Source organism: Ictidomys tridecemlineatus, chromosome 2, assembly GCF_052094955.1.
Source record: "Ictidomys tridecemlineatus isolate mIctTri1 chromosome 2, mIctTri1.hap1, whole genome shotgun sequence".
NCBI lineage: Eukaryota > Metazoa > Chordata > Mammalia > Rodentia > Sciuridae > Ictidomys > Ictidomys tridecemlineatus.
In genome coordinates this window covers 298,936-314,778 of record NC_135478.1, presented here as the reverse complement: position 1 = coordinate 314,778, position 15,843 = coordinate 298,936, and the positions used below count along the sequence as shown (strand labels likewise).

Here is a 15,843-nt window from a genome sequence, read left to right as displayed (position 1 = left end):
TGAGCACATCACCCCTGAGGCCTGCATATCCCCCACCCTCAAATGCCCCAATCCTTCCTGTAGCTCAGGGTGGCACAAAGCTGGGTCGGTGCCTTTGTGGAGTCGGTGTTTCTGTGGGACTTACGCCTGTGCATCTGGAAGGGCTTTTCTCCTGTTAATGCACTTTACGGAAATTTAATTCATAGCCCCAAGAGCCAGGAAGAGTAGGAGAAAGTGTGTTTCTCTCCTGGAGTGGAGTGAGGCTCCCACATTGCTGCAGCATGGATGGACTGAGGACTGTGCTCAGTGAGAAGCAGACGCACAAGGCCACAGTGTGTGAGCCAGTGACAGGAGATGTCTGGGACAGGGGAGTCCAGAGATGGACGCGGACCCGCAGGGCAGGCTGGAGGGATGGGGGCCGGGCTTCCTTCTGGGGCGAAGAGTGTTCTGACTAGATGAGGTGCAGCTGCACTGGGAGGATGTGCTGAAACCCACTGCTGCGCAGGCTGCGTGGCTTGGCAGCCGGGCCTGTGACTTGTACCCAATCACCGTGTGAGTGAAGTGCAAGACTCTGGGACACCTGCCCAGGCTCCCTACCCGCAGTGCACACAGTGTGCTGGCCGGTCAGCACTGCCCCCTGCTGGCTCAGGTGCCCCCACCCTCACGCCCTCCTGGGAGAGGCTGGGGAGGTACCCCTCCCTTTCCCAGGTTGCAGCTGCGGTGGGGTGGGCCTTCGTCTCCCTACCACTTTCCCGTGCTGGAGTGCACCCAGGGCTCACGTGCGCAGGGAGGTGCTCTACTGCTGAGCTGCTCCCTGCCCTGGGTTTATGTATTTATTTATTTTTGAATGTGAGTTGTATCCCCACCCCCTTTCATCTTTTGAGACACGGCCTTGAGAAGTGGCCCAGGCCGACCTTGAACTCCCACCCTCCTACCTGGGCGAGGGAGTTCCCAGGGTGGTCTGGGGCATGGAGGGTGGCACTTCTACACCCTGGCTCCTGCTGCCTCTGAGCTGCTGCGATGGCAGTGTGGCCCGGCACCTCGCTGCCCAGTTCAGTGGATGAAGAACCACTGTGGATCGGTCCTGCGGATGTGCCGTCTCCAACCGCTACGTCCCTCCCTGAACCCTGAGGGGAGGGTCTGCCACGGAGGGATCTGGTCAACTGGAGTGCCACATCAGGGGCCAGGATGGCCAGTGGCTGATGACCCTCCTGATCCAGGACACATAGGGGCCATGGCAGAAGCCACAGGAGGCTTGAAGATGCTGGTTCAGGTCTTAGAGCTAAAGGACAGGACTCAATGCACCCGGCCTTGGCCTCACACCAGAGACGCGCCAGTCTGCCTGCTGGCGGTGGGAGAGCCCCTGTGAGCATCTGACCTCTGTCGGGAGCAAGTCCAGTGGGGCTTGAGAGGCACCAAGGGGCCACTCCCAGGCCAGGAGCATTCTTCTCCCCTTCTTTCCTGTCCCATGGTCTTGCACATGCCCTGGCCTGTGCCCTGGTCCCCTTTGCTGCTCCCTAATACGTGCCCCGGCCAGCTCCTTTAACCCCTCTGGGTCTCAGTTTCTGCATCTGAGAAATGGGGTCAATGCTAGTCCCACTTCCAGGGTCCCCAGAGAACACGCGAGGGGCTGGCCCAGCTGCTGCCCTGGCCACAGGCTGAGGTGGGTGCAGTCAGGAGCCTGTGGGCCTTCTGTCAGGCTAAGCTGCCCCTGCCCGCTGCATGGTCACCCTGCAGTAGGCTTGGTTCAGAGAGCCGGCCACTGAGCGGAGGAGGCGGGCCAGGGGTGAAGCTGCCACGCCAGAGAGGCTCCTGTTGCACATCTGGGCACACAGCAAACAGGGCTCCAGCTCCTGCAGTGTGTGTGTGGGCCAGGTGGCCGCCCTGGTGTCAGCCTCCAGCTGGTCACACTGCACGGCACTCCTGCTCTCACCGCCTGGTGCTCTGTGGCAAGGCCAGGGGCTGGACGACGCTGCTGGGCCGCACCTCCCTGTCCAACGATGGGGAAGAGGAGCAGGTGAGGGGGGCCACAGGCAGACGAGCTGTGTCAGGCCTGCCACCCCAGCACTTCAGCAGCATGAGGCATTCCCAGCTGGAGCCGGCACACGGGCAGGGTGCTGGCGTCCACCTTTTGTGGAAGGCGAGGCGTGGGCTGCAAAGGTCATGCAGCCCCAGCACAGCCTCAGTAGCTCCATCCTGAGGCAGCAGGAGCCAGGGTGTAGATGACCAGCCCGCCTTGTCCATCCCCAGCAGGTCCTGCGAGGGTCCTACCTGTCTCCACAGCTTCCAGGAAGCCGTTCCCCACTCCTGAGCATCCAGAAGTGCCACCCTCCATGCCCCAGACCACCCCGGGAACTCCCTCGCCCAGGACTGCACCTCTACAGTTATTTGTTCCAAGGTCAATGTGTGCCAATCCTCATAAATCTGCGTAAACTAGAGAAACAAGCTTTTTCTGCAGGACTTGCAGGTGCATCCTTGGTGCTACATGAAAGAATGTGGCCAGTGGGAAAGGGCAGCACTGAGACCAGGGCCTCCCATGAGCAACTGGATCAAGTTGCACCTGGATCAAGCTACACCTGAAGTTAGACCTCCTCATAGACTTGTCAGTTACATGAGCCAACAGATCCTCTTTTGCACTTCGGTTTTGGGATTTTAATTACTGGCTACTCCAGAGGCAGGGCAGCACCAGGAGGGTTTATTTAGTGGCTTCTCAATGGCAACAGGGACCAGTTTCTTGTGTTTTGCCACTAGGCAGGTAGGTCAGCTCTATCCTTGTGGCCACAGGTGTCAAACACATTCCTAAACTTGACAGGTGGCCCAAATCAATCCAGTTGGAAGGCCCAGACCTTCCTGTGCTTCTTGTTCCAGCTGAAACACCCCAGGAACCTGCAGCCCAAGCTGCCTCTAGGGAGGGGAAGGAGCACCCTTGTTTGCTTGTGTCTCAGGATGCCCTGCAGCTGGATATTGGGACTTTGGGATGTCTAGGTTGGCAGAGAGGTGGGGCAGGGGTACTTCTGGCTTGACTAGACAGTGGGCAGCTGTCAACCCCCAAGGTGGGGTACACAAGGACCCCCCAACACAGGCGGGTGCCAGCTTTCTGCAGTGAAGCCATGTGTAGGCCTGAGTGGGGGTGGTGGCCTTTCAATTCCCAATAATTTTGGTGTCAAATGTGTTGCCTACGGGGAAGGGGAACAGATATGGTCAGGTTAAGGCTAGATGTATCCTGCCCCACCCGAAGCTTGGAGGCCTCAGACCCCAAATTCACCATTCTAATGAAATTCCCAGTGTCCCTTGAAACTCCAGCAGAACACACAGGGGTTGCCCTGGACCCCATTCCCCATCACAGGCTCCACTGCCCAGACCCCATCAGTGGCCAGGTGTAGTGGAGCACGCCTGTAATCCCAATGACCCGGGAAGCCGAGGCCAGCCCCAACAGCTGAGCAAGACTCTGACAATAGTGTAGCTCAGTTCTAGAGCTCCCCTGGATCCAATCCCCAGTACTGCTCTAGAGGCTCTAGAAATCCCACCTCCCCATGACCCCTCGGGCCCACGCAGCCCCACCTTAGGGCCCCTGAGGCCCTGCTGCTCCTTCTCCCACAAGGGACTCGGCCTGCAGGAGGGCTCCCCTGGAGGCCCTAGGTCTGGCCTCCTTACCTGGGGTCTCCTCAACTTTCTCGTGGGAGTTCCCAAACACCAGGTATCACGCTCCACCCCTACTTGGCTCTCTTCCTTCCCAGGACTGGTGCAGACACTGTGTCACACAGGAATGCTGATAATAGCCCCTTGTCCTAGAGTCAACATGAGGGTAGGCCCCAGGTCCATCCTGTTTCCAACAGGCCTAGAGAAGTGCGCACTCAACAAGCACGCAGCGAAGGGTGGATGGATGGGTGGTGGGCGGGTGGTGGATGGATGGGTAATGGGTGGTGAACGGATGGATGGTGGATGGACAGATAACTTATAGGATGATGGGTGCTAGATGAAAGGATCCCTGTGTGCACCCATCCAGTAGGTCTCCTGCTCATTTAAGAGCCACCCTCCTCCAGCCAGCCTGGCCTCTGGAGCACGTACCAGCCACCCTGCTCCGCGTCAACCCTGGCAGCACCAGGTGTGGGCCCAGCCTGTGGTGTGGAGGCTGGCTGACAGCGTGGCAGCAGCTCTGCCCTCCTGCAGGGTTGCTTCATTCCAAGCCTGCCTCCAAGGCCTGCTGGGAGGGTGCAGAGACAGCCTAGTCTCCCAGGACAGGTGGTTGGCAGCTTTTGGGGCCCAGCCCCCTTCAGACAATGAAGATGTTGTGGTTCTCACCATGGAGAAAGCCAGTGTGCATCCTGTCACCAAGTGGCCAAGCAAAAGCACCAACTCCTGCCACATGCATGGCGAGAACCTGGGGGCTCGGTGCATTCCTGCCCCACACAGCCTGGGCGTGGGGGAGACTGGAAGGACAGTGTGTCACCCAGATCCCAGGGGAGGTGAGAGGCCCTCGACTTGTCTGCTGTGAAGGACACCCCGGGCAGCAGCAAGCCCTGAGCAGGGGCTGATAGTTCATAGCATCATGCAGCCCTGTTGGCCGGTGCCAAGACCAAGGTGTCCTGGAGAAAACACTGAAGCACAGCAGCAGAGCCGCAGGAGCCAGCCATGGTGCAGAAACCCAGGTTCATGCACAGCTCTGGAGGGCAGCGCGCCTTGGGGGCAGGGGGTGGACACTGAGAGCAGGCCTGAGCTCCAGGCGGCCCTGCAGCAGGTCAGGAAGGGAGGATGCAGAATCCCCACCCAGAGCTCTGCAGCCCCCCAAACATGAGACTCCTACTCAGGAGAAAGTTGGAGAAGGCACTCTCCAGCACGGCCTGATTTCTCCGGACGTGCTGTTCCAAATCAGGACCTGCTGCGGCATCCTTTCCAGAGCCACCCAGGGCCTCAAGCATGCTAGGTGAGCGCCACAGCCCATTCTGAGACAGGGTCTCACCATGTTGCTATGGGTCTTGCTAAGTCGCCCACTGCCCTGGAACCTTTGAGGCCTGGGCTTCCTCCAATCTTCGGCACCCCCTCCACCCACGACCCCCTCTGGAGTGCCAGAGCACGGGGCCTGTCTCCCATCTCACCTGCCCACAGCCCTGCCCTGCCCTGCCCTTGCACACAGCTGACATCTCTCCACCTCCAGCCTTACCTCACCCAGAACATTTTAGAAGGGGTTTCTAAAGGACAGGAACTTGAAGACAAAACTGTGAGACTACCAAACTTCCTTATGGTTTAATACAGTGCTCCAATCCCCACCTCGTCTGTGCGGTCAGGCTTCAGAGTGACTCCTCCTTGGTGCTGGGGATGGAGCCCAGGGCCTGGTGCAGCTGCACTCAGGAGAACTCTGCCTGAGCCACACCTCAGGCCTCTCCTTATTTTTGTGGTAACACACACAGTTCCCCGTTTTGTACGGGAAAGCTCTGTAGTATGCCCACCACCCACCTCCAACGCTTCTGCCCAAACCCAAACTGTCCTCTTGTTAACACCCACTCCCCACCCCTCCCTTGTGACTGGCTCCCAGTGGAAGGGGCAGCAGGCAGGGGGGGCAGCAGGCAGGGGCTGTGCCTGGCTGCAGCACACCACAGGGTCAGATGCCGCAGGGCCTGTACCTGCCCGTCACTCAGCCACTCAGAAGGCTTGAAGACTATGTTCAAGACCAGCCTGGGCAATGGGGTGAGACCCAGCTTCACATGATTAAAAAGTGCTGGGGACACAGCTTTATAAAGTGCCCTGATTCAATGCCCAGTACCAAAAAAAAAAAAAGCAAGTTTTGAACAGGAAATTCATAGGCACAGTGGCCACCTCCATCACCTTAGCAACTCAAGAGGCTGAGGCAGAAGGACTGTAAGTTTGAAACCAGCTTGGGCTACTTAGTGAGACACCCTGCCCCATTTTGGGCAGTATTAGGGACTGAACCCAGGACCGAGAGCATGCTACAAAGCACGAGGCCCTGGGCCACTCCCAGTACTGTCCAAAATAAAACCCAAGCAAACAAAAGCAAACAAGTGGCAAAGCTGCACCCACCAGCAGTGCGGTCCAGGGCCTACCGCACTGTGCCCACTTGGGTCCAGGCATATACCCTTGACCCTGGGCATCCAAGCAATTCCAAGGTCAGCGAGTCCAATTCCTGAGTCCAGCCATTCTGGGCCTTTCAGTTGCACAGACACAAGACCAGCAGTGTCCCACTTGCCACCAGTGTGAGAGGCACCCTTGGGAAGCAGCAGAGTCCACCTTGGGCCCTGAGCGTCCAGGAAGGGCCACTGGCTTCTGTGGATGGGGCCCTTTCCCTCAAAGGCAACTGGGGGGTTCCCTGGCTACCCCATCTCCTAGGTGGAGAGGTGACCATCAGGCCCAGGGACATGGCTCTGACCCACCCCTCCTTGGCCCACTGTGGAGGCAAAGGGACCAGCAGTGTGATGACCTTGGCCCTGGTGCCTCCCTGAAGGAGGAGTGGTCTGCCTCCTCGCAGGCAGTTTTATTTAGATTTCAAACAAACCACAGCAGAAAGGAGTGACCTCAAAGCAGTCCGTCCATCCAGGAGCTAGGACCCCAGCCTCGAAGCTGCTGGACGGGGCCCGCCCACGACCCTGGCTGCTGCGGCTCTGCTGGCTCTGCCATCCCAGGAGGGGGCCGGCAAGCCCAAGCCCGGCTCTTCTCTGGAGCGAGGAGAACCCAGAACCGCACAGGGAAGGAAGGACACCCAAACGCGCCGCCCAGAGCAGGGCAAGGCAGTGCCGTGAGGTAGCCTGTCGAGAGAGCCAGCGTCCGTCCCATGAGGTAAAATCTCAGAGTTTATTCGGTGGACGAGGTGTCAGGACTCCTCGGTGCCCGAGTCATCCTCGTCGTCCCCGAAGCAGCTGTCTGCCTCCTCCACCTCCCCGTCCTCGTAGTAGTCCTCGTAGAACAGGTCCGCGCCCTCCTCGGGCGCCGGCGCCTTGGTCTTCACGCAGTACTCGGCCAGCGTAGTGGGCACCTTCACGCCATCGCGCTCTGCGTCCACCTTGGTCCCCAGGACCTGCTTCCTGGGGGGACAGGAGGGATGAGGGGCTGCTCTGATCCTGGCCCACCCCCCCATGGCACATCAGGGCTACACTGCAGAACAGGAAGCCAGTGGGAGCCATGCCAGGGACACCGGGCACAGCACGCAGCCTCTGCCCACAGAAGCTGGCTTCAGGGCCATCCAGGGCCACAGACACAGGGAGACTCGGTGGCCAGCCTCAGCTCTGTGCTGTGCTCATGCCAGGCCACACCCAGGTTCCGCACGCCCTGCACTACACACCACCCAACCCACCCGACCCCAGGACGTGGTGCCAGGCAGGAGCACGGCTGCAGTGCCAATAGTGGGACTGGACACCCTGGCCATCAGGAAGTGCCAGGGCTGCTCGGGGTGCGGGTTTACACAGGGAACGGTGTGGCACAGGCAGATGCTGACCCCAGCCTCTAGCCTACAGCTCGTAGAGAAGACGCAGACGCACAGGAACAGGGACCATGGGGGAGGAACTGAGCCCGGTCTTGGCCACCTGTGTCTGCATGTTAGGACAGACATTGCACCTGGCTCAGGCCTCTCCCGTGGGCATTGCAGGAGGGTGGGAGGGCACTGTGCCAGCAGCTCTGGGCCTTCCCGGCACCAGCCAGGGCTCTCCTGCCTGTCCTGCAGAACCCAGCAGGACACAAGCTCTCTGAGGCCTAAAGATGTAGTCAGAGCCAGCAGCAGGCAGAGAACAGTGACTACAGTCCCAGGTGGGCACAGTGGCCCACGGGGTTCTGAGGGATGAAAACAGTCTGGCTCTCATCTCTGCTCTGGGACTGTGTAGGAGGTGGCAGGGAAGAGGTGCCAAGAGTACGGGCACCTCTGAGGGCAGGTGTTGCAGGGGTGCCTCTCAGATGGCCAGTAGAGGTTGGTGGCTACCACAGCTTTGGCACAGCTGCCCAGAACAACTGTCCAGCTCATTAGGAGCACGTGGCAGCACGTGGCACCCATGTGAAACACCATGGGTGCAGCATTTCAAGTTCAAGGCATTCTGCTCACAGGAAGTGCCAGGGCAGCAGAGGACAGACCAAGCACTGGGAAGAAGGGGACAGAAAGGAGGAGCCCTTGTTGTGTGTGTGACTACCCGGGGGCTAGCTACAAGTGCAGAGTGTGGCGTCTTGCCTGGCTCAGGGTAGGGCTAAGGGCAGCAGCAGTGCTAGGGTCAGGTGGGCAGGCAGCTCTGTGTGGACTGTGGGGCAGCAGGCCTCTGCAGAGGAGCAGGTCCAAGTGCCAGTCCACCAAGGGTCAGTGTGTTTGAGATGGTGCCTCACTGACCCAGAAGACTCCTGGTCAGTGGGGACAGGTATACATACACCTGGCTCCAAGAGTCTCATCACATGAAAGTGGCACCTCCCAACCACAACGCCAGCTTGTTTTCTGTTCTGGCAGCACTGGGAATAGAAGCCAGGGGTGCTCCACCACTGAGCTGCATGCCCAGCCTTTTTAGACAGGATCTCCTGAGTTGCTTAGGGCCTCGCTAAGCTGCCCAGGATGACCTGGAATTTGCAATCCTCGAGTCTTGGCCTCATGTGCCTCTGGGATTACAGGCGTGGGCACTGTGCCAAGCTATTTTTTTTGGTGGTGCTGGGGCTTGAACCCAGGGCCTTGTGCATGAAAGCAAGCAACTAAGCTGTATTCCTAGCCCCAAGCTACTATTTTAAATTAAAAAGCAAATTAGATGTTTGCCCAGCAAAAGTGAGAACCCTGGTTCAATCTCCAGCTCCACAAAACACAAAGATAAATAGCAAGTTGAGGGCTGGAGCTGTGGCTCACTGGCGGAGTTCCTGCCTGGCATGTCAGGCACCGGGTTCAATCCTTAACACAGCATAAAGATAAATAAAATAATTACTAAAAAGAATAAGTTGAAAAGTGTTTCAAGTGCTTTCTTTGGCAGCAATGTACAATAAAAATGGAACAACGGAGGAAATTGGCACACTTCTTGTGCAAGGATGACACACAAGGGAGGCATTCCATATTCCATTTTTTTTTTTGTGTGTTGCAGGAGACTGAACTCAAGGCCTTGTGCACACAAGGAAAGCACTCTACCAACTGAGCTGTAGCCCCAGCCCTGCACTCCACATTTCTGAGAAAAGAAAAGACACAGAAAAGGATTAACTCAATCAAAAAATGAGCCAGTAGGGCTGGGGCAGCTTGGTGGCAGAGCACCTGGCCAGGATGTGAGGACTCGTGTTCCACGAACACCAAAGCAAGGACTGAGAAACCCTGCTGAGGAGTGACGACAGACAGCAAGAAAACAGACAGAGAGGAGGTCCCTGAGCCCCATTCACCTGACAGGTCCCCACAACTCCCCAAGAAACTACTTCTTTTGTAGAGTCACCTCTTGACTCAGAGGAGATCGGAGCAGGTAGAGAGCCACTGGGACGCAGCCCCGCCTGGCAAGCTGTCCGTGGCTGTGAGTGCCAGCGAGCAGCAGACCGTAGGCCTGCTGGGCCTTCAGCGAGTCTGCAGCACCTGACTTGCCTGGCGGACCCACCTACAAGGACCACAGCAGCAGAGGCCACTGTCCCAGGGAGAGTGCTGCCCTGGTGGGGTGCAGGAAGGACCAGGCACATCAGGGCTGAGTCACCAAGCGATGAGACACTAGGAACTCCTGAATGCTGGGAATGGGGCCTTCACACTGTATGCCACAGTGCACACAGACACACACGCCATGTGGGCCATGTGGACACATGTGCTCACACACCACACTTTTCTGTGACACAAAGAAGGAAAAAATACACCATGTTTTCAAAAACAAAGAAGAGGCCAGAAATTGGGCTGAACTGGCTGGACACTTCTGACTGGGGTTGGTGTCCCCATCTGCAACTGCTGCCCCTGAGCAGAGGTGGCCTCCAACAGGCTAGAAGGCAGGAAGCACTCGTCAGCCTCGTTAGCAGAAGCAGGTGGCCCTACTCTGGGGTTCAGAGCCCCGTGCTCACCGGATGATGTCCGTGTACTCCCGGTCCTTCCCCTTACTCTCTTTCCACTTTCTGTACATCACTGAGGCATCCACATTGGCCGGCGAGAAGGTGTTGGGCTCGTTGAGCAGGGAGATCACACTCAGGAGGATGGTCCTAGGGGGACGAGTGGACTGGAGTGCGGTGGCTGCAGAACCCAGACTTCCATCTCTCTCAGGCCCCAACTACTGAGGCCTCAACCCAGGAGCCCCTAGAGGCCCCTGTGAGCACTGTCTGATCTGCTCACACTTCAGGGCACCACCAGGCAGCAGGAGCTGGAGTGGATAGGGGCTGCTTGCAGACTGAGGGCTGCCCTCAGAGACACACAGCATCCGCAGCCCACCCTCAAGCTGGGGCTCCCAGGGTGAGCAGCAGGATGCCTTGGGATCTCCCCAGGGTCTGGTTTCTGGGTGGACAGCACAGTGCCACAGGCACTACGGACACAGACGCCTCTTCCCATGTGTCCCAGGGCCGGTCCAGGGCACAGGTGCCACCAGACTTGCATGGTGGGCCTAGCCTCACCTGACGTTCTGTGTGGGGTTCCACCGCTCCGAGGGCAGCTCCCCACTCTGTGGGTCATCAACAGGTGGGTGGAGAATGGAGATGCATACGTCCCCTGTCTGAGTGAGGGAGACAGCGGGTTAGCCCTGGCCAGGCTCCCACTGCCTGCTCCACCAGAGCCGTGACCATGGGGAGGCAGAGGCCTGTGCGAGGCTTGTGTGCGCTCACCTCATAGATGTTTGGGTGCCACATCTTGGTCAGGAACCGAAAGGCTGGTGGAGAGTAAGGGTAGTCGATGGGGAACTTGAGGCGAGCCTGTGGGGTGGGAACAGCAGGGGTGGCTCAGTGGGGGCTAGGCCCTGGCGGAGTTCCATTTCAGAGGACACTCTCTGGGTGTCTGGGGAGTGTGTCCCACGATGGACAAGGAGGAACAGGGCTCACTGCCCAGTCTCTTGTGGGCCTAGGGTCAAGCCAAAAGCCATGTCCACCATAGGCTGCCTCAAGCCTTTGAGGTTGCCTGGGCTGATCCAGCCCTATGACGTGCAGGTGAGAATGTGGGAACGCCAGAGGCTGGCAGGGCGGCAGTTACCTGGAGACTCGTGGCCCCAGCCCAGCACGGCTCGGCTGTCTCTGGGAGACTTATCGTCACTGCCTCTCTGAGGGCTACTCAGGCCAAGGGTCTGAGCCACCTGCACCAGTGCCAGAGCTGCTCACCTGTGGCCAGGGCCCTGATGCTGCTCCTGCCTCTGGGCTCTCAGCAGGTAAGAAAGGAATCGCTGATGTTTGTTTGGGGGGGCCAGCATCTTGGGGGTGCTGTGAGCTCCAAAGGTGGAGACTAGGCCGCTAGAAATCTTATGGAGAGGGACGCCTCCATGTCCAGGGAAAACATGCTGAGGCCAGAGTGACCTTGGAATCTGGGTCTGACACTTGCCCAACAGTTGCTCAAGACTTCAAGGCACCCCTAGACTCCTGCCAGGTTTCTAAGCCTGGATTTTGAGCCTCACCCAACTAATCCCCTGCACCTTTTACTCTAAGCATCTCTAGAGATCCCTTTTACCACTTCACAAATCAAGGATCACAGAAGGAGAGACCTTGCCTAAGGGAGGAGCCTCTCCAGCTCCTGGTGCTAGAGCATTGCCTGCAGCAGGCTGGCCTGGTCCCTAAGAAGATGAGGCTGGGCTGAGAGGAATGCCCCACAGGAAGTGACTAGGAAGCCATGGTGGCCTTAGGCACCTTACAAGTCCCCTACTTCCACATCCCCTTTACAAGTCTTTGCCCACACCCCAGCCAACCATGCCCAAGACAGGGGAGCAAACCTTAGTCCCACACTGGCTTCTGAGGACAGACCTGTGGCAAACAGGACCCTAGCCTGACACAACTTTCTCTAGAGATGGGACTCTCCCCCAAAGCCAATCCTGGAGGCTCTACCCACAATGCCCTGCAGCCAGTTTGGTGGGTAGTGCCAGAGATCCAAAACCTTCCTGACTGCAGCCTTGCCCAGAAGCCTGGCCTGGCCTCAGGGCGGGGTGTTACCCCATTCTGGGTGCTGCTGTAACTATGAAGTGCTCTTGGAGACTTTTCAAACTGGACTGCTCCATGGGTGGGGATGCAGGAACACTCAAACCTGTTCCCCTACCCATCCCTGCCCTCAGACCTGGGACCCCAACTCAGCAATTGCCCCCAAGTAGACAAGGCGGGTGCCCTCACTCACTGGACAGGCCTGGTTAAACACCAACCCACAGTGGAAACAGACCTGTCTTGGCCTCACCCGGCGGCGGGGACCTGGGCTTTGGTTTCTCTGTTTGTATGTGACAGTGGGGACTGATCCTGGGGCCCTGAGAATACCAGAGCAAGCATTTTACCACTGACCTACGTCCCCGCTCTTCCACTTGCCCTTCTCCTGCCTCAGGCTCCATCCTGAGGAGCTGGGAAGACAACCGTGCACCACCAGTCCCGGTTTCTGCTCCCACCTTAGGCAGGGAGACCCCAGTCTTGCTCCGCTGGCTCCAGAACAAGGTCCTGTGACCCTTAGAAGAATCCAAAGCTTTGACTAGGCTCAGATCGGTTCGGTGGAGAAAACCGCCCTGATTGTGGCCCATGTTCTTTGTCACATAAGGCAGAATCTGACAGTCCGGGGGACAGCCCTCGGCTCCCTGCTCCCAGCAGCAAAAGCACCCGCTCATCCTTAAACCACCAGAGGGCAAAAAAGTGCCCGGAGAGCAGCCCGACACCGCAGAAGCCGCCCGCTCGACCTGCGAGGCTGGCGGCGTCCAGCAGCCCCGGCTCCCGCAGCTCGCCCGGGGGCGCGCCGCCCCCGCCCCGGCGTCGCCGAGACCCGGTTACATAAGGCAGGGCGGGGCGCCGAGCCGGCCGCCGCTCACCTTGAAGTAGCCGCCCTCGTAGTAGGTGTTGGGAGGCCCGAAGATGGCCACCTCCCAGTTGTACAGGTCGCCCTCGTCCACCAGCGTCACCCGGAAGCCCTCCACCGGCTCCTCCTGCAGCCCCTTGAGCTCCAGCAGCAGCGCCTTCTGCGAGCTGGGCACCAGTGGCCGGGCCATGGCGGCGGCGGCGGCGGAAGATCCCGGGGCCGGGGGCGCGCCGGGACGCGGGGCCGCCGCGAGCTCGCGGGACGGGCCGGGCTGCGCGCTGGCCGGGGGGGAGCCGCCGCCTTCCTCCGCTACGCCGCCGCCGCCGCCGCCGCCGCCCGTGGCCCCCGAGCGCTCCACCCGCGCCGCCGCCGGCGCCGCCGCCCGCTTCGGCCTGACCCGTGCGCCCCACCCGCCGCGCCTGCGCGCCGACGCCGGGCCCCGACTGCGCCTGCGCGCCCGCCCGCGGGGCACGCCGGGAAGCGCAGTCCGCCGCCCGCCCGCGGGGCACGCCGGGAAGCGCAGTCCGCCGCCCGCCCGCGGGGCACGCCGGGAAGCGTAGTCCGCCGCCCGCCGCGCAGGCGCTCGCGCTGCCGCCCGAGCCGAGCCGCGCCGCCGCCGAGCTCCGCGGACGCCTGTGCGCGGGAGGCGGGCTGCTCCGTCTGGCGCGGTCGCCGCGGCTCTGGGGGCCTTTTTTGTGACGTCCTGGCGGGGGTGGGGCCGGGGGGCGGGGGCGACCCTCCTGCTTTTCGGGGCTGGAGGAGGTGGGGTGCGCGGAGCGAGCGGGCGATCCGCGGGCTTTCTGCGAAGCCATTGGGCATCCTCTTGGCAGCTTTGGTTCTGCACTCGATTCACGCCAGGGCCCACCTGGTGGACCCCGGCTCCCGACCGTGACGGAGCCTGGCCTTTCCTTACTTAATGGAGCCTGGCCCCCTGACCCCTCGATGGAGTCTGAGCACCCACCCTGATCCCCCACCTTGAGGGTCTCCCCTAAAATCCCCGTGGAGCCTAGGCTCCACCCTGACACCCCACCTTGGCCTCCACCCAACCTGGTGGAGCCTGGACCATGACTGGTGGTGCTCTCCTCTTTGAGCCCACCTGAGTCTTGCGTGAGACGACGACCAGAGGCAGCGAGGAGGTACCTGGAGGAAGTGCGCATGAAGGGAAACAGCCTTGCAAAGACCCTGAGGTGGGGCAAACCGGGCTCAAGAGGCCAGCAGACCCCTGACCCTGGGCTCCACTGACCCTGAGCTCTGGCCTGCTGGGTCCTGTTCAGATACCTCCTGGCCACCTGGACTTTGGTGTGGCAATGGCAGCTTAGCAAGCCTCTGGCAGGGAGGACCTGCTGCCTGGGGCTTCTCATGACGTGGCTGGCACAAGTGCTGCGCATTGGGCAGCTGTGGCAAGCCTCAGGCTGGGTGGGGGGCGGCTCCCTCATGTCCAGTCCCTGCCCTCTGAAGCTGCCATCTCAGCTGGAAATGGGAAAGGAAACATCAGAGGTGAGGTAGGCAGAGGAATCTAAGGAAGCCCTGGTCAGTGACAGCTCCACGTGCTGCTCAGAGCTGCCCTTGGCCCTCCTCCCAGGCCCTTCTGCCCCACAACCTGGGAGGTCAGTGCTGCCTGCCTGGTGTGCCCTCTTGGGCGTGGAGTGTTCACGGACCCCGTTCTCTGAGGTGGGCTGTCCTTGTTGTCACAGAGTTGGTGTGAGGCAGCTCATCAGTAGACAATAGTTGGAGTTGACCCTGGCTCTTCCTTTGAGTTGCCCAAATCTCCCCACACCCCTCGCCCCCATCGGCAGGCAGAGGACTGCTCCTGGCCCTGGAACATCCTGGAGTGATGAGCAGGGGCATTTTTTGCCACAGCACTCTTCCCTTGGGGGGGCACTGAAGGTTTAGACTGACACCAAGCCCGAGCTGCAGGGCCAGGTTGTCCCATCAGTGTCCCCGCTCCCAGGTTGCAGGGACTGGCTTGGGCATCTAATGAGATGCAACTTGGGGACCTGCCTTGGCCAAGTTGGAGGGCTTCTTCACTTGTGGCCTGTGAACAAGGGGAGCTGCAGGAAAGCTGAGCCCAAGGGCAGAGATGATGCTGAGAATCCCATTGGTGTTCCTGGATTTGCCATGCAGGGGCAGCAGGGGCTCTGAGGTGGCATCAGCGAAGGACCCTGAGCTGGGTCACCCTGGTCATTGGGACCCAGGGTCACCACAGGGTCCTCATGAGAGGAGGCAGGAGGGCCAGAGTCAGAGGTGCTGCACCCACTTGTGGGAATTTGTGGTAATTTAACTCTCTTCCTCCTTCCCTTTTCCTCTTGTGTACAAAACTTAGGTGCTGGGGATCCCTGCCTTAGGGGGCTCTGGACAGAGGGTGAGCAAGCTTGTGAACAAACCGCTTGGGGTAATAGTATTTCCTGTGTGTAAAAAAGCAGAGCTGATACAGTGGTCACACCTGTCACCTTTGACCCTGGAGGCTGAGGCAGGAGGGTTGCAAGTTCCAGCTCAGCTTGGGCAACTTAGGGAGACCTTGTCTCAAAAAAGGCCTGGGGATGTGGCTCAATGGCAGAGCACCCACATGTCACAAACCCTGTCCCAGGTGGCTCTGTCCCTGTGGGCAGTGACACAGTAGGTACTTTTCCCTGAGACGCAGGGTTCAATACCACACATCTACAAGGGCAGGGGCAGCAAAGGCAAGAAATAGCAGGAAAGAAGTGGGAGAGGGAGGAACAGCAGCGAGGGAGTAGGCAGCAGGCAAGGGCTGGAGAGCAGGGGCAGCAGCGGGAGGTGTGGCCGGAGCTCAGGTAGGCGCCTCCTGGCAGGTGACCCTGGGGTGGACCAGCATGGGATGAGTAAGAGCCCTGTGGGTCTGAAGTCCTGTGTTGCACAGCAAGGTGGAGACAGGCTAGGGCAGAGGGCAGGAGGGGACTGAGGCAAATAGCAGCTGGGCTCTCAGCAACTTCTGGTGACACAGTGGCTGAAGAGTCCCACCAGTTGCTCCCAGATCA

General features: G+C 59.8%; 1 protein-coding gene across 7 annotated transcripts; it reads right to left on the bottom strand.

The window, feature by feature from the left end:
• Nucleotides 1-6,417: 6,417 nt before the first annotated feature.
• Cdc34 (cell division cycle 34, ubiquitin conjugating enzyme) lies at nucleotides 6,418-13,237 on the bottom strand. Of its 7 annotated transcripts, none has more exons than XM_078032122.1 (6): nucleotides 12,861-13,221; nucleotides 12,450-12,506; nucleotides 10,708-10,794; nucleotides 10,501-10,598; nucleotides 9,961-10,095; nucleotides 6,418-7,013 (listed from the first exon to the last, which is right to left on the bottom strand). In XM_078032122.1, the coding sequence occupies exons 1-6, from the start codon at nucleotides 13,035-13,037 to the stop codon at nucleotides 6,803-6,805; spliced, it is 765 nt and encodes a 254-aa protein (XP_077888248.1). In that variant the 5' UTR covers nucleotides 13,038-13,221; the 3' UTR covers nucleotides 6,418-6,802. The 7 variants fall into 7 exon arrangements, with proteins under 7 accessions (XP_077888248.1, XP_077888260.1, XP_077888251.1 ...); XM_078032139.1 differs by having other exon boundaries at nucleotides 6,765-7,009; nucleotides 12,861-13,232; XM_078032130.1 differs by lacking the exon at nucleotides 6,418-7,013 and adding an exon at nucleotides 9,747-9,881 and having other exon boundaries at nucleotides 12,861-13,237.
• Between the last annotated feature and the right edge of the window lie 2,606 nt (nucleotides 13,238-15,843).